The sequence below is a fragment of the Helicoverpa armigera genome, chromosome 25, assembly GCF_030705265.1.
Source record: "Helicoverpa armigera isolate CAAS_96S chromosome 25, ASM3070526v1, whole genome shotgun sequence".
Taxonomy (NCBI): Eukaryota; Metazoa; Arthropoda; class Insecta; order Lepidoptera; family Noctuidae; genus Helicoverpa; species Helicoverpa armigera.
The window spans coordinates 6,780,740-6,797,494 of NC_087144.1; the positions used below are offsets into that span (position 1 = coordinate 6,780,740).

At 35.1% G+C, this 16,755-nt stretch overlaps 2 protein-coding genes across 2 annotated transcripts in view; both read right to left on the reverse strand.

The window, feature by feature from the left end:
- On the reverse strand, nucleotides 1–9,220 carry LOC110380752 (uncharacterized). Its single transcript, XM_064041621.1, has 7 exons — nucleotides 9,006–9,220; nucleotides 7,545–7,640; nucleotides 4,267–4,455; nucleotides 4,077–4,178; nucleotides 3,320–3,541; nucleotides 2,358–2,500; nucleotides 1–1,797 (listed from the first exon to the last, which is right to left on the reverse strand). Exons 1-7 carry the CDS (start codon nucleotides 9,079–9,081, stop codon nucleotides 1,660–1,662), a joined length of 966 nt encoding a protein of 321 aa, XP_063897691.1. The 5' UTR covers nucleotides 9,082–9,220; the 3' UTR covers nucleotides 1–1,659.
- Nucleotides 9,221–15,667: 6,447 nt separating this feature from the next.
- LOC110380744 (uncharacterized protein) overlaps nucleotides 15,668–16,755 on the reverse strand; it is a 48,737-nt gene continuing 47,649 nt past the window's right edge. The window contains exon 14 of the mRNA XM_064041623.1: nucleotides 15,668–15,807. The gene's annotated coding sequence lies outside the window, so the exon portion shown is untranslated. The remainder of the gene's footprint in view (nucleotides 15,808–16,755) is intronic.

Sequence of the window (16,755 nt, forward strand, 5' to 3'; positions counted from 1 at the left end):
TTCTTTAACGACATCAAAAATCATCAAATGACCCCTCCCGCTGTGGGTTAGCAGCGGTGAGGGAGTGTCAGACTCTTACTGACTAAAAACCGTCGTGTTCCGTCGTAGGCCTTTTATGTACCAGGGCCGCGGTAACTCTTTCGAACAATCCCGCAGTCAAATTCTTATCTCCAGATAGCAAAACCAAAGATAGATAAAATTTTGGAACGGCCGTATAACGATGATAGATTGTATCTGTTTTTGTGTATACTTTGTTAAATTCACATTATTTATTTGCATCTTCAAATTAAAAAAAGAGTATTTTATAATGACATTTTTATGCACTATTTTACTAAAATTGTAATTTATGTAAATGTAAATAAAATATAAATTGAATCTCGGATGGCAACATTTAGGTACCTATATGTATACCTTTTTAGTACAAAAATCGGCTATGTATTTCTCTTTATAGTATTTTATATTTTAAGTATTTACCTTATTAGGGCTCATTTTTTCAATCATCAGTTAACTTGTATCCGCGGAATAAATATGGCGGTTTGACATATTTTCCATACAAAAGCTGTTAAAACGTCAACAATATTCTTAAAAAAAATATCTGACGATTGAAAAATTGACTCTTAACTTGTAATAAAAAGTAAAAAAAAATAAGTATGTAGTATTGCTTGTTATGTAAAAATGTTGCCAGCACTAATTAATATTTACTCGCTTTAATTCTTCGCTTTTACGCTTATGTTTGTATTATTAATTTGTAATGTAGATAATAATTATTATTATGAAATTCTATGACATAAAATAAAATAAAGAAATTGTGTATTTTTGCTTGTATTTAAATCAAAATATCTTCTCATTTAACTTTAATTAATATTTCCAAATATTTGTTGTAAAAAATGTGTTTTAGCGTTTCGAATTTCATTACGACTGTTAGTATTGCCAGATTTTTTAAAAATGATGAATGAAATCAAACTCGAAATACAATAGATACAATATAATCTGATAAAAAAATATATTTAATTAATTATTTGAAAATCATAAAAGCTAGGGCTTGCAGCAATAAATTAATCTAAAAAATATATTTCAAAATCATAAAAATATGTACATAAAATGTAATGAACGAAAATAAAAATTGGACATCAATATTTTACCTAATTCGTTGTTAATAAATATAAATAGTTTTCCGTTAATTTGTGGTTTTATTTCTCTGACGCTTCCACCAGCGGTTTCTCAATGAAATTACTTCCCATCGAGCTATAAGAGTGAAGGAATAGTGAGTGCACCTGTGTCTGCGCAAATGCTTGTGCATTATAATATGTTCTGCGCAGTTGGCTAACCTCCTTACACGAGAACAGCCGCCGTAGCCGATAATCGGCTAGGAGGACATAATCGTTGCTTCTCAAATTATACGGATAAAAAGTATCCTTCTGCGATAAAGAGGAATGACAATGAAAAGATAAAACTATCTAGTTGTTGCTACCAAACAAACTCTCTAGCGTTATAATCCTTCAAAATAATATAATTAATGCGAAAGTTTATATGTATGGACGTATGTTCCTCTGTCTGTCACGCAAAAACTAGTATGGATTTTGATAAAAATTTTCAGAGGCTGAAGTTAGAATATACTTCTTTTTATCCGGGTGCGGGTAGCAGTTCCATAAGTGTTTTTTATGTTTTTGGTTTAGAACCAAAACCCAATTCTCCTATGATACACGCGTAAGGTGATTCTTCTTTTTTCGGCGGTCGGGGAGGGCTGCCTTGCCTCTGTAAGTCCAGGTCGGCGTATAAAACCCTGCTATTCATTCCCTGTAATAAATAAAGTATATAAGAATTTATTTAAGAATCAATATTAGTACTGTTTTTTATCATCTTTGTGCCTATAATCCAAAGCATGTTTTCTATTTCTATATCCTTCTATTTGCCGTCATCATACAGGTAAAATTCATTCTAGCCATATCGACTTTCACACAATCCATATCCATCGCTTCTTTGGTCGTCCTCTTCCATTATCCAATAATATTGGCAGGGTTTTCAATACAGCTCTATTTAGTAATCATAATACATTCTCAGACGGCTGGGCAGTAGGTCCTGGCTTTGTAATTTTCAAATATCTGCCTAGTCAAACAGCAAAAATTTCAGATTTGTACGGAAAGTCAGATATTCAAAAATGTTTTATTTCAAGAAAGTGGGCGAATCACTTTTGTGTAAACATGCACTCGGTCTTTGTATGACTTGGTGAATCGGCCAAAGTAAGTACCTACCTATGAAAAGTAGGTACCAACTTGACTTACAATAATATCCCTGTATAATATCCATATAGTAGTATAATATATTGAAGAAACTTACTGCGGTATTTAGGTACTTACGTTAGACTGGCCACCATTCCTTTTGTGGCAACATTTTCTATAAATAACAACGAGTATCAAAATGAGTAATAAGACTATCAGTGCAACCGCAGCTATTATATAAATATATGTTTGTTGGCCATCTTCTAGGTTTTTCCAAGCTTCTGAAAAGAAAATTAAAGAAGGTTACATTTACAAAATAATTTGTGATGAAACGATGTGATCGAAGTATTACAATCTAATTTTTTACCGATTTCTATTAAAGATTTTATTAAAAAGTTGAAAAAGTTTGACTTTTTCAAGTTTTTTCGTAACTAAAACTAAAATTAGAGACATTGTTACAAAAATCATACAATGCGAAATTACACTACGCCAGCTACGCCGTAGCTCGTCTACGACGCGTAGCAAAGCGCGTAGCTTTTAATTTCGGACAAGTATTTGGGATAACTACTGGAAACCTTATTATGGGAAAATTGTCGTTTTTAAGTAATTTATTTTAGTTAATCAATGTTATTTTGCATATTTAATTATTGGCAATATTTATGAATTCGATTTCCTTATTTGCGTCAATTTAAATGGTACAATAATACCGCATTATGATTCAACCAATCGAGTTGTTATGATATCAGTATATCACAAGTTAACAGCTTGAATGACTTTTAATTGTATAGCTAGTGGTTTGATTTAATTCAAAATAATTGAAACAACAATGTACAAGAAAGAGGGTCTTATTTCTTTCTTTGTACACTGAAGGCTCTGAAACTACTGAACCGATTTGCAAAATTTTACACTATTAGGAAGCTTCACTCTTCCTTAGTAACACAGGCTATATTTTATCCCGGCACGATGCATTACTGGTCCGATTTGAAAAATTACATCCGTATTAGATAGCCAATTTATCAATGCAAGACTGCCTTTTTACCCGGGTTAGTTACCATGCGTCCGCGGTGAAACCAGTTTTGAAAGCTAGTAAAAACACGTACCTTGATCATTATAATATCGGTAGTTCTCATCATAAACTAACAATGTTTTTTTTCTAACATATCTTGTGATTGTGACCTCGTCTCTCGTTCTTTGCACTTGGTATTGTATACAGCATAACATTGCAGTACTGTTGTTTTCCATGCTAAAAGTCCTCTTCGCAAATGTCGTTTGAAATATTTGTAATATATTAGAAGTTATGTTTATCAAACCTATTCGAGTATCTGTAAAAAATGCATTGATTTGTGTAATGGGGTATCGAGTCAAACAATGCTTGGTGAAGTGGGTCCGTGGATAGGTGACCATCTTGTCATGACGACTTCTTCCATTTTTCGCGAGGCACGATAAATGGATGGGCCCCCGTTTTTAACATTTTCACATCTTTGGCAGTTGTTACGGGTAGTCAGAAGCCAGGAAGACTAACAATCAGTCTTACCAAGGGTAGGTATGTATTGGGTTGCCCGGGAAACTGGGTTGACGTCAGAGAGGCAGTTGCTCCTTGTAAAACACTGGTACTCAGCTTCATCGAGTGAGACTGGAAGCCGACCCCAACATAGTTGGGAAAAGGCTCGGGTGATGATGATAGGAGAATGAGCGCTTTTTGGGCTTTGGCAGAAGGGCAGACACGACAATGAGGTCTCGACTTGGTGACGTGGGTCGTGGCATAGACGTTCTATCACAGATGACTATAATAGTTACTTCGGTTCTATGTAAGAGGCACGTACATATCTAGTATGGCTTCATAAAATCTCATCTTACCTATAACGTTTTTGTTATTTTCTCCGATATATTGCCGACAGCTAAATATCACGTTTTGATTTAGAGAGAAATGTTGAATTTCAAAATCTTCAGTTCTACTTACTGCAAAAAAAAAATAGGTAGAATACATAGACTTTATTAGATAGGTATAGAAATGGCCAGGGTGGTAGTGAAAGAGAATATTACTTACAATTAGTATTCTTTAATACCTGTATCCGAAATTTAGTAATATCCCATAATTTATTAAAAATCGGAATAGTATTATTGGTAACACAATTAACTTCAGTATCATTATCGAAATTTTCCAAGTTCATTGTGAAATAAGTTTTATTCAGACCGTACGGTTCACGTATCATGCCAATTACACCACCTGTAGCACCTGTAACCAAATAAATATTTCATCAAATATATACATATGTCGGCGTCAGGATCCGACATCGTTAAATAAAACAAAGGGGTTCTCACACAATCACTTGGTTCATTACAATTAACACAATATTAGTCACTACAATTAATATTAACGAAATAAATTATCACGAATTTGTGGGAGGTGTGCACTCGGCAACGGTCGGCGAACGAATGACCCGAGTCGTTTTTTGGTATGGCATCTCGCAGTTCAGCCTAGGAGGCCGTGTACTGCTTAACCGGACTTTTCCCTGTGGATGCCTAGAATTTAAGGCCTCCAGCCAGGGGCGTAAAACAACTTATAAACTAAGCGACTGCGCTAAGGGTACCCCCTGTGGGGTCGGACCTCGGCTTAGGGCGTCGCTGGGGAGGCAGCAAAGGGACAGGCTGGATCATATGATCATTATTATTAAATGGGGAATTTAAAGCTACTGGCTCAGCTCGCGGGCTGGCTCGATGAGCAAGGGTCGGGAGGACAGAGAACGGGACGTCGCGGCGGACCTCGGCGGCGAGGTTTGTACGAACGCGGTTTGTGTTTGTATAGGGTGCTAGTGAGTTTACTACTCTCTTGGAGGACAGTTATCTCATCGTCAGGTTCTAGAAGGGCATGCCTAGGGCGGCGAATCCTACTGATGCGGGAGGGAGTGTAATTACTGGCTGACACGATAAGTGAGTTATCGTGTTTCTCAGCGCGTTCGAAGTACCGTATGGCGGCACGCTTCATATACTGGCGGATGGTAGGGATTTTTAAGTCGACATGAAGAATCTCATTTCGAACTAGGGCTTTCAATACCGGTATTACGGGATCCCGTAATACCGTGATCACGGATATATTTTGGCATTTTTTCAATACCGGTATTGAGGAGCCAATACCGTGATTACGGTATTACATCTTTTTATAATTTTAATTATTGTGGTTTGTTGTAATAAGTAACAGGAAGTTGTTTTAAATAAGATAAATAACTACGACTCGTAAGATGTATGTACCAACTCGTAATCTTATTCTCACACTTCACACTTGTGTATTAAGCGCCAACCCGCCCAGCATACCCGCCCGCTGATAGTTCTTCAGCAGGGTTTTGTCTCCCTTTTTGAAGAACAGGACGACAACACTCCTACTCCACGCCTCTGGAGTTCTCCCTTCAAACAGGACGGCATTAAAAAGCTTCTGGAGCTCCCCCAGTATGGGCTTACCTCCTGTTTTTAATAGCTCTGTTGTAATGCCATCCTCGCCAGGGGCTTTTCCATTTTTGAGCTGTCTCAGAGCGATCTCGATTTCGCCACTGCTGACTTCTGGCAGGTCTTCGGTGAAATGGCGTGTTAATGTGGCTCTAGAATCCTCATTTCCGGGATAAGGTCGAGATGCATGCGATGCGTATAACCGGCCATAGAAGTTTTCCACTTCCGAAAAGACTGCCGGCACCGAAGAAATGACTTCTCCACTTGTTGTGGTCAGCTTCGTCAAGTGGCTTCTTCGAAGAGATTGTACGAATACCTTTGACCCCCGATTCAGCTCAATTGCTCTTTCAAAGTCAAGAGTATTGGAGCACCGGAGGTCGCATCGTACGTGCTTGTTGATCTCTTGGTTTAGAGCCCGCTTAGCTGACGAGGCGGGTTTTCACGTCGTTTCTTCATAATCCCTGACGCTGCATGTTACAGAATCTCGAACCTTCCTCCCTGAGGATCCGAACCACATGTCCACCCCACGTCGAACATGTCGATTTTTTTTTTTTTTTTTTTGACTGGAACTTTTCAGATCCTGTCATGGTTTGGAGCAGTGTTGGTCGGAGCCTGGCCTTCATCAGACGGAAACGTTCGGCCTTGAAGTTGATATTCAGAGAGCCTCGGACAAGTCGGTGATCGCTACCGGTGTTAAACCTATTGATCACGGAGACGTCTCTGACTATGTGCTTCTTGTTCGTCATGATGAAGTCAATCTCATTTTTAGTCATAGTGCCGGGGCTATGATTGGACGCTTTCTGAAACTAAAGGATTGTGTTTTAAAAGTTGTAATCGATCTAAAATTAAACTCCGATTTCGAATTAGACGAATTCGATTTGACAATATTAAAAAATGTTTACAACAGCCTTTCTGTAGTCAAAGTAACTATATTAGTACTGTACTATACGGGATGCCAATTTACTAAAAGCGGATATTGCGCTAAAATTTATGTTGACGAAGTTAGATATGGTCAAGCTAATGACTTAAGCCAAAATCTTGCAAAAGCACTTCGAAGACGCATAAAGGAGCGACAACTTTTAATATCTGGAGTATTGCAATATTTGCATGACCGACAATACCGTGATCACGTGATCACGGTATTGAAATTTCTAATACCGGTATTGATACCGGAATTAAAAAAATCCGGTATTTGAAAGCCCTATTTCGAACATAATAGGGAGCTCCTGTGATTTTCCGTAACGCACGGTTTTGAAGGGCTTGCATTCTGTGAAGGCGGCGATGGCTTGCCTGTGCGAACACAGGGCAAGCATACATCATGACGGGGCGTATGCACGATCCGTAGAGGCGTAACTTGGATTTAAGAGATAATTTGCTCTTTGAATTGAGCAAGAAGTGCAATCTGCCGTACACAAAGGCTGCTCTAGAGCGCACCTTACGTATGTGCTCGGCGAATGAGAGGCGCTGGTCTAAGATTACACCTAGATATTTGGCATGCTCCTTCCAAGGAATCGGCCTACCAAACATGGTGACTGACGGGGGACCCGAGTCGTGCGCGCGCGCCGCTTTATATAAGGTCCACCGTTGACAGATCGACGGTTGACACATCGACGGTGGCGCCGTCACTTATTTAAAATATTTTTTAATAGACGGATCACAAAGAACTTATGTCGTTTTTATTACAAATTAACTGAAATAACAATAATTCACTATAACTAAGAATAATTCAAAAAGTAAACAACACTAAACAACCGTCAATTCTCCAACATAAAATCTGCATAATTAATGGGAGTGTTTGTGTTGATTGAAAGTTTTTAGTTTGAGATATAAAGTATATATTTGTATATTGCTCGATATATTTAGAGTAGACATAATATGTATTACCATTTATGTAGGTTTGAATCCATTTTTGATTTTTGTTTAACAAATTATGGCACGGTAACGAAACTGTATCGCCTTCATTCCCTGTGATGACGATTTCTGAAAAAAAAAAAAATATACGTACTTGTAGCCAGGTAAAATACATAAAGGATATTTTTGCAAGCAGTGTGCAAAAAAAATGTGTGGTTCACAGTCAGTAACAGAACATATCTGCATTCTGTTACAGCCTTTTTATCGTCCCACTGCTGGGCATAGGCCTTCTCTCACATGGAGAAGGATGAGCATTAATCACCACGCTTGCTCATTGCGGGTTGGTATTGGATGGATTTCAGACATAATAGTCCAGGTTTCCTCAAGATGTTTTCCTTCACCTTTATATCAGCCATTGGTGTCTAAGATATACTTAGAAAGTACATACAAACTTAGAAAAGTTGCATTGGTACTTGTCTGACCCGGAATCGAACCCACGCCCTCGTACTCGAGAGGTACTCTTTACCCGGTAGGTTACCACGCTGACTGTATTATAAGAAACATTTTTTTATCCTTGCTAAAATCTTTCGACCGAGCATTTAGTGCTGCACGTGCTTAGCTTCCAAAACATTACGTATTTCGTGGTCTCTGGTTGTTTCATCGATATGACCATAAAATCTATTCAAAATAACATCTTTCGTTATCAATAACTCTTTTTTTGTACTAAAACATCAACGTATCTTTAGAACTTGCTTAATTATAAGTGGTCAAAGTTTGCGCACTGGTTAAAAATATCTCAGTATATCAGCGTCATTTTCGAGTGGCAAAATTGTGCCGTTAGTTCCATAAATTAATACCTAGAAATCCTACAACCTCATAATATCCTCAAATTTAATTGAATTATAATAAATATACCAAAAACGTACAAAAGGCTTTTCCCAATATCAGGGATAGGTATTGTATGTACAATTGTACATAATTGAACATATATCGGGTGTATCGTATCTAATCACATTAAATTAAATACGTTAATATACTGCTCAATATATGTTGATTAGCACAAAAAAAAAATACCTACGCAAAAAATTTTTTTTCAAACAAAGTAAATAGTATAAAAATGTGCGAGAATTAGAACACCATAGAGTCAGTCATTACAAACAACGGAAATTCTCCCTTAAAAACTGGCAGCTGTCAACTGGTCAAAACATTCGATACTCCTAACTTTATCTCTGCTTTACATATATTATGATGTTGTATATTATGAAAACGAAAAATGACTCCTGTGGCCAAACCACTGAATGGATTAGGTTATTTTTTTTACATAAAAACGCCATAGAATATCATAAAGTATATGTGATAGGATTTTAATGTGATTAGGTACGACACGATATTTTAAGAACAAAAGAGAACCATCTGCTATCGAAATTAAACATAGAATTTCAGTTTTAAAAAGGTTTATAAGAAAAAAAAAAACAAAAGTAAAACGTCACTTACCACTATGAGAATAACCGATAAACAGATACAAATATAAACAAAAAACTTGTATATTAACACCAAAAACTGAATTCATTATTACAATATATTGATTTTGTAATAAATTCACACCACTTTACACCGTCACTGTCGAATAAAATTAGTTTGAATTTCAAATTTTTTACAACACTATAACATATTTGATAAATTCTGTTATTTCTATAAAAGAAAAGTTACAACTAAATGCATTTTATCAATTTTCTTATAATCTAAACAATATTACTTTGTGTAAGCACACTTTCTTTGGCTAATTATATTGTACGGAAAAAATAATCAAAACTGCGTACCCAACGAGAAACACTGGACAATATGGTCATGACCATGTTATTATTACTTATTATGTATATTTTTTTCCTGTTCGATGACATATTATTAGTTGCTAGTCATTTTCCCGCGGTTTCACCCGCGTCCCAACGAAACTACTGTCCGTACCGTGATAAAATATAGCCTATATTATTTTACTCAGGAAGAGAGTAGCTTTCCAACAGTGAAAGATTTTTTTAATTGGTTCTGTAGGTTCGAAGCCTTTCATTGTTTGTTTGTGCCCACCAACAAACAATGAAATGTTTCCTCTATTATATTAGATACTAGCTTCCGCCTGCGGCTTTGCCCGCTTAGAGTTCGGTCAAATATCGCGTTTCCAAGAGATATCTTCAAAAGTCCGGGATAAAAACGATCCTATGTTCTTTCTCAAGGTCAACTCTATCTCTGTACCAAATTTTATTAAAATCAGTTCAGTGGTATAGACTGAAAGCGTAACAGACAGACAGAGTTACTTTCGCATTTATAATATTAGTAGGGATATTTGTTAATATCAAACCTAAATATTATTAGGTGCGTACATTGTTATTTTTGCGGTTAATATAATGTCACGGAAAAGATTTTACGAATATATCTAGCTAACTAATTGAATGACGTAGTTAGGTATTTTTCTCTGGTCAAAATAAATTGAAACGTAATAACAATTTTATATGATTTTGAGTCACTATAATTGGCAAGTAAACCATTCATACAAGCTGTTGATTTGCATCTGTGCAATATTTCAGGAGTATGACATAAAATACGTAAATAATAAATGATCGATTGGAATGAGGGTTTTCTAAAATGGCGTCCACCAGGTGGCGCACTGAGTCGTCAGGTCCAGGTAACTGTCAAAGTGTTTATCTTTACTATGAATAGTGAACGATTTTAGTGGTTTTTTTATTTTATAATTAAAGCACTGCATTATTGTTTTACTATTGAGGTTGAGTAAATAAAAAAAACTAAATCATATTGTGTTAACAAATTTTTCAACTACCAGTGACTTTTGCACCCTCTCTCTTAGCTCAATTTTTAGTTCGGAAACCTTATTCTGACCGTAGTCCATAATAAAATCAATAACACTTCCAATATAACAGAATTTCAATAAACAATAAGTTCGGCACCTACAATTCCATACTATTTGACAGCTGTTTGGACCAGACGCATACGTGGCGCCACCCGGTGGCAGAAAAAATTTCAAAAACCCTCATTGCAGTAGACGGGAAATAGCTAATATGCGCTGCTTTTTTTGTCATTGTCATGTCATAGTATTTCAGAAGTAACCCAATATAAGAATCAAATTTGTGAATGACCGTTGCGTTTGCGTTGTGTGAGGGCGCAGCATGGTTTTAAGGCCAGTAATACACGCGCCGAGTTTTAATGCGGCTATGTGACATTGGCGGATTTCCGAAAAAAAAAATTACGTACCAATTTTTTTATTGATTTGTGTTGAGAATCATTAGCAAAATTACGTCCTTGAATATTGCACAGATGCAAATCAACACCTTGTATAGGACATACTTTAGTATGAAAAAAATCTATGAACATTTTTTTCGGGGTAATAAAACGACAGTATCAGATGGCAATACTTTATTCTTGCTTGAAAATGTTCTTACAATCGTCTTACAGCTAATATCATGTTTCGCCTACAGCTAGCGGGGTGCTCCCGGACTACCGACAATCAGCTCGCTTGAGCTTCAACTGTTGAACTATTACTACTTAGGGATTTGTGCTGTTAATGTGGACATCTTAATACATACATATGCAATATGTGTGATTATCACTTGATGTCTTCTGAACGGCTGGACGTACCTATATTTCAATGAGTTACTCGATTTCAAAACAATTCACCGAGTCAGCTTTTATGAGACAGTTACGTCAAGGTGTTTGGCAGAAAATATCGATATGGTGGTTCTTCTTCCTTTCTCCTGCCCTGTTCCCAATTTTACTTGGGGTCGGCGCAACATATGTCATTTTCTTCCATTTTCCCCTGTCACTCGTCATATGATGGTTATATTGAAGTAAAGTTAACTATATTCACTTTGTCTTAAAAAGCTTCAGCGTTGTTCGATCTCAAAAGTCAAAGATCTTCAGGACTAATAGCATGTTTTAAATACGTATAAATTACATTAAAATATAACACCTTCTTACTTGCCATTAAAAAAGTTGTCGTATACAGAAACTGAGCTTTGTAAACAACAAAAAACAATCTATTTTCTGTTTCATTTGAGATGTTTCTTTCGTAATAATGAAATTTAAAAAAAAAATAATTTAAGATTTTTTAAAGTATTTTGATATTATAGATGTCAAAAAAACAGCGCAGAATCCCTTGAAAATTTAAAAAGTGATATTCTATCAATATTTTAATACATTTTCATATGTAGTTCATTGAAATAATTTATACCTATTTGGAATTAAATATTTATATTAATAAATTATTACTAGTGATGTAACGATGTACAATTATTTTTCCCAAAAAAGATCGTATTTTTTATTAAAAATTAAGAAATAATTTTTGGGCAAATAAAGATAATTTAGTTTCTTTTATAGTTAGGCAAATCTGAATATAATAATGTTAGTGTCTCATTTTATATTTTCAATATTTTCTCGCTACCAAACATGAGACATAAAAAATAACGATTTATCCAAATTTTTAATGAAACTCGTAATAAATCGAATAATTTAAAAATTTTACTTAATATTAGAATAATAAGCTTTTCAACCTGTCTGCTTTCTTTTAGAAAGTTACTAAAACTTGGCGACTAATATTTTAGCTTAGTTTTACAGCAAAATCTTACATACATAAGGAGGACAGACTGGGTTTATTGAACGAACAAATATCAATAAAAAAATAACACAAAATTAATAACAACCTATAAAATAAAAAAGTAAGTCCAGCTTTCAGAAATAAGAATAAAGAAAAAATAGAAAATTTACATAAAACGTGGTTTAAAACGGACCAGCTTTCGTACCAGTTTTAAACCATCTTTCTAATGTCGGTACTTGTTAATACCACGTTGGAATGAGTTTGATTTCGATTTATAATGTTAATCAAACCTTTTTAATTCCCATTTGTCTTATAATGAGACTACACTATGTCAGCCCAATATGCCGCCACAGCGAGAGCACGGCCGGATGCGCTCATTAGGTCCTCCCGCGAGCAAGTTTCAGGGCACAGTGGACATTAGGTAGTCAAGTGTCCTGCCAGGGCTGCGGGTTGTTCGAAAGAGTTACCGCGGCTCTGGTACATAAAAGGCCTACGACGGAACACGACGGGTTTTAGTCAGTAAGAGTCTGATACTCTGATACTCCCTCACCGCTGCTAACCCACAGCGGGAGGGGTCATTTGATGATCTTTGAGGTCGTTAAAAAAAAAAGGTAGTCAAGTGTAGTCTCACTATAGGACATGTCATCGACACGAAAGAAGAACCCCAAATTTTATTTATTTATTAAAGCCTAAACTTTCAAATATTATTTTAGATGAATAAAACCGGGTTCATTTCGTCCAGTAAGACCAGTCTGTCCTACATAACACATGCCGGGGCTGTGCGTTGTACGCGTAACTAATAAGTACTACAGCTAAAGGTGACTAGCATCGCTGTTCTTACTACCGGTATCAAACAATTCTTGATACTTTTTACAACAACTGGGTAAGTACTGACTAGTGGATACTTTGGTAGAAATTGCCTGTAGTTGGTTATCCTTGGAGAAATGTGTGCTAATTTAAGAAAATTAACCAGTTGATCTTAAAACAATACATTTAAAATAAAACGGCGAATAACTTTAACACCCGAAGTCACCGACATAACAAACGTTTTTGAAAACAACTTTTATTTTGAAAATTGAAATTGAAAAATTACCGACCGTCAGTAAGTACAAACAACGGTATTTTCTCTTGACAACTGACAGCTGTCAACTTCACAAAACATTCGGTTACCCCACAAACAGTTGTTTTAAGAAAACTGACTTTTGTTATCGGTAAACATGGGCCCAAATAATGTGAGAACCAAAGCACAGACCAAAGGACCAATTGGGTCCTGTAATGAGTCATATATTTTATATTTAGTCAGTACTTACCACAGTTGTTCAATGAAAACGCACTACAAACAATATAATGTACATTATGAAGTATTAACACTTGCAAGTATTAATGACATAGATTGTATCTACGTTTTATAGTGCTTGGACACTAGATCGAGATTAACACTGGTTCATAAAATCGTTCTAACTGTGGACGTTCCTAGGACACTAATTTTGAAACTAAGAACAAAAAAAAAGTTATCTGAGATAGAGTCAAAAATGTCTGAAATTGTGAGTCAAAGATGAGTTTTATTTTATTCATATATTTTTCCAATAACGTAACATTTTTTACCTATTTTTTACCTAATGAAACTGTTTGAAATAATTTTTTTTTAATAAGTTTCGAAAATGTGTCTCCTGCAACACCCACAATATTAATCTAAGTTTGACTTGCCAAATACTTTAACTATCAACTTCTTAAGAATCCATTAATTTGGTACACTTCGTCTACACTTAAAGCCTTGCTACATACGAACACTTTCGAATCCATTGGAGCTCGTCTAAGATGAAATGACTTTCCATTAACTACATTTATGCATACAAGTGAACGAAATTCACATTAAAATGTGTCATCATGTAGTCTTTTCCCAACTATGTTGGGGTCGGCTTCCAGTCTAACCAGGGGCAGCTGAGAAATACTGGTTCTTACTAGTATTTTACGTGGAGCGACTGCCTATCTGACCTCCTCACCCCAGTTACCCGGGCAACCTCACGACTGGTTGTTCGACTTTCTGGCTTCTGACTACAAAGATGTTCAAATGACAGTTTGTGTGTTCAAAGGTCTTTTTATGAGTATAACGTTCATTTGTGTGCGTAAATGCGGTAGCGGTTCTCATTTCAGCTTAGACGAGCTGCCTATACCTTAGTCCCTTAATTTATCTTTACTTATCCCTTCCAACTGCCAACATTAACTTTATTTAAAAGCTCTTTAGACAATTCCTAATTTCGCCAGTATATCTTTTAATCTTACCAACCTTTGGGCGGATTTCACCAGTCAGACTAATCGTGAGTTCAAGTTAAACTCGGATTAACACTTTTGTAATCATCCAATTTTAGTACTTAGTTGTTTTAAGATACTAACAATTATGCTGTCAGTGAACTCGGGCCTAAAAAGTCAATCTTAAAGATTCTGACTGGTGTATAACCCGCTCTTACACTTCACAGTGCAACCCACTTTTAAAAATTTAATTTAAAACCGACCATCATGCCTTTACATTAAGTTTTAAGAACTTTACATCAGTACGTTTTCTAAAACTTACATAGTACATACATCAATTTTTTTTAATTGCAACAATTCTGCGCGCCTGGTTAAAAGTTGAACCATAATCTCGATCTGGTTAGTTAGTGACGAGATTTAAACCTAGTTTATCTAAAGTAAAGGCTATATGAAGACCGCAAGATGACATTTTTATTACGTACTAAAGTCTGTGTGCATTTAATTTTTTAACAATTTCATAAATATCGTCAACAATTTTACAATTATTACGCAGAACCGGGTATTGTAATAACGTTTCTTTTTGAACTTTTTTTAATGGAATTTAGTTCAAAATATCTGAAAAAGTAAGTACAGTCAACTTCAAAAGTATCTTCACAAATCAAAATTTTTCAAAACTGCCAAACACCGTATCGTCGATAGCTAACCAAAGTATTTTTCTACTTTTTTTGAAGATTAGGATGTTAAGTAAATGACCCTTTACGTTGCTAGGCACTTTTAAAAATGTTGATTTGTTCAGCTACTTTTTGACTGTACTTAATTTTTTTTATTATTCTATTGTAGACATACATATTATATTATTGTTTTTCTTTTTCATACAATTTATCGGATTAACAGTTTCTTAAAAATACTAGACATATTTGAACCAGTATTCTTAATCAGTTTAATTTATAGATATGGATGGGTCAATAAGTCTTAATTAGGTATATAGCCATTTTTATTTAGATTTAAACCTTCGTTAGTAAATGTGCAACCGGCCCTGCCTTACAGCTAAATGATTTGATAATATTTTCACCAGACTGTATTTTAATGATATTAAATACATACATATAATGTTAGAACGTTATGTTGATATTGTCAGGACAATGAGTATTATTTAAAAGTTAAATATTTAACCGCCCAACCCTAAGTTAAATCTTACAGCATCAAAACTTTGGCGGTTCGAAATTCAAAATTATCTAGTAGGAAACAAAATTTAGAATATTTCAAAAGTAACGGTCATTCGTCAACGACGTCCATTTTGAATGTGGTCGGCTTTCGACCAATGGGCTTCATTGCTAGCCTACGAACGGTTCCTTTTGTGCAATTTGTATTTAGAATCTCCTCGTCACTACTGCTTGAGTCGTCGAAGCGACCGGTCGTTCGTATGTTGTCCTCTGAATCTGAAGACTGTAAATAAAAATATTTATTAATATAAATAGATTGAGGAGATTTAATAGTAATCATAAAATTAAAAAAGTAAGTAGGTATATTAATTATTTCTAGATGTGTAATAATGATAACGTGGTAAATACGGGTGAAAGAGAATATTCTACACGAATGAAATTGTGAGAAGCTGTAAATAATAAATAAGTATTATTGAGTAAAATACATTTAGATTAGGTAGTAGGCAGCATAGGTTAAGGAATAGTATTTGAAACATAAATAAAATAGGCAAACCGCAATTTTATTAATAACACAGAAAGAAATCGAATTGATTAGAAATCGACAGTTACAAAAACCATGCAAAATAAGAAACATGTTTGAAGTTCAAAGCTCTGAAAATAAAATAAAAAATTAAACAGATACATAATTTGCGTAAATAACAATTAAATATTCTGGATGCTAGGAACAGACATCATGCGAAGCTGAAGACCAAATCATTCACCAAACTTATTGTCAGATACATCTATGTATCCCTAATAACAAGTGACGCATAAAATTCTATGCATTTCGAGAGTTCTTTTTTGCATGTATTTAATGGTCGGTTCCTGAGTACTTTCGACCGTTCTCGGACACTGTACCCAGAAATCAGCAATGATAGAGATAGATAGAAATATTTTACGATAGAAGAACGTTAAAAGTTGAAGCACAAAAATTAGAGTTACCGCCTTCATTAATTCCGTTCAACTGACAGAAATTCAGAAAAAGACTGGGCTTACAAAGTACGAAAGTACTGGTTTTAGTATTTGTAAGTTTAAACAATCAACTCGAATTAATAATAGTTTAGGCCCAGCACTAAAGCGGGTACTTTTTAAAACCCCGTTTTATAATTAGTGGTGCAATTTTGAAAGACGATTTCTTAGGAAAAATATATATAGTCTCTTAACTAAAAGTTAGATGTATCTGCCAACATTT

Excerpts from the sequence above, each read along its gene's own strand:
- LOC110380752 (XM_064041621.1), bottom strand. The coding sequence starts at position 9,081 with ATGAATTCAGTTTTTGGTGTTAATATACAAGTTTTTTGTTTATATTTG. Across the intron at positions 7,641-9,005 it reads TATCGGTTATTCTCATAGTG|AAATCGTCATCACAGGGAAT; the intron begins GTAAGTGACGTT and ends TTTTTTTTTCAG. Across the intron at positions 3,542-4,076 it reads AAATAACAAAAACGTTATAG|ATACTCGAATAGGTTTGATA; the intron begins GTAAGATGAGAT and ends CATTTTTTACAG.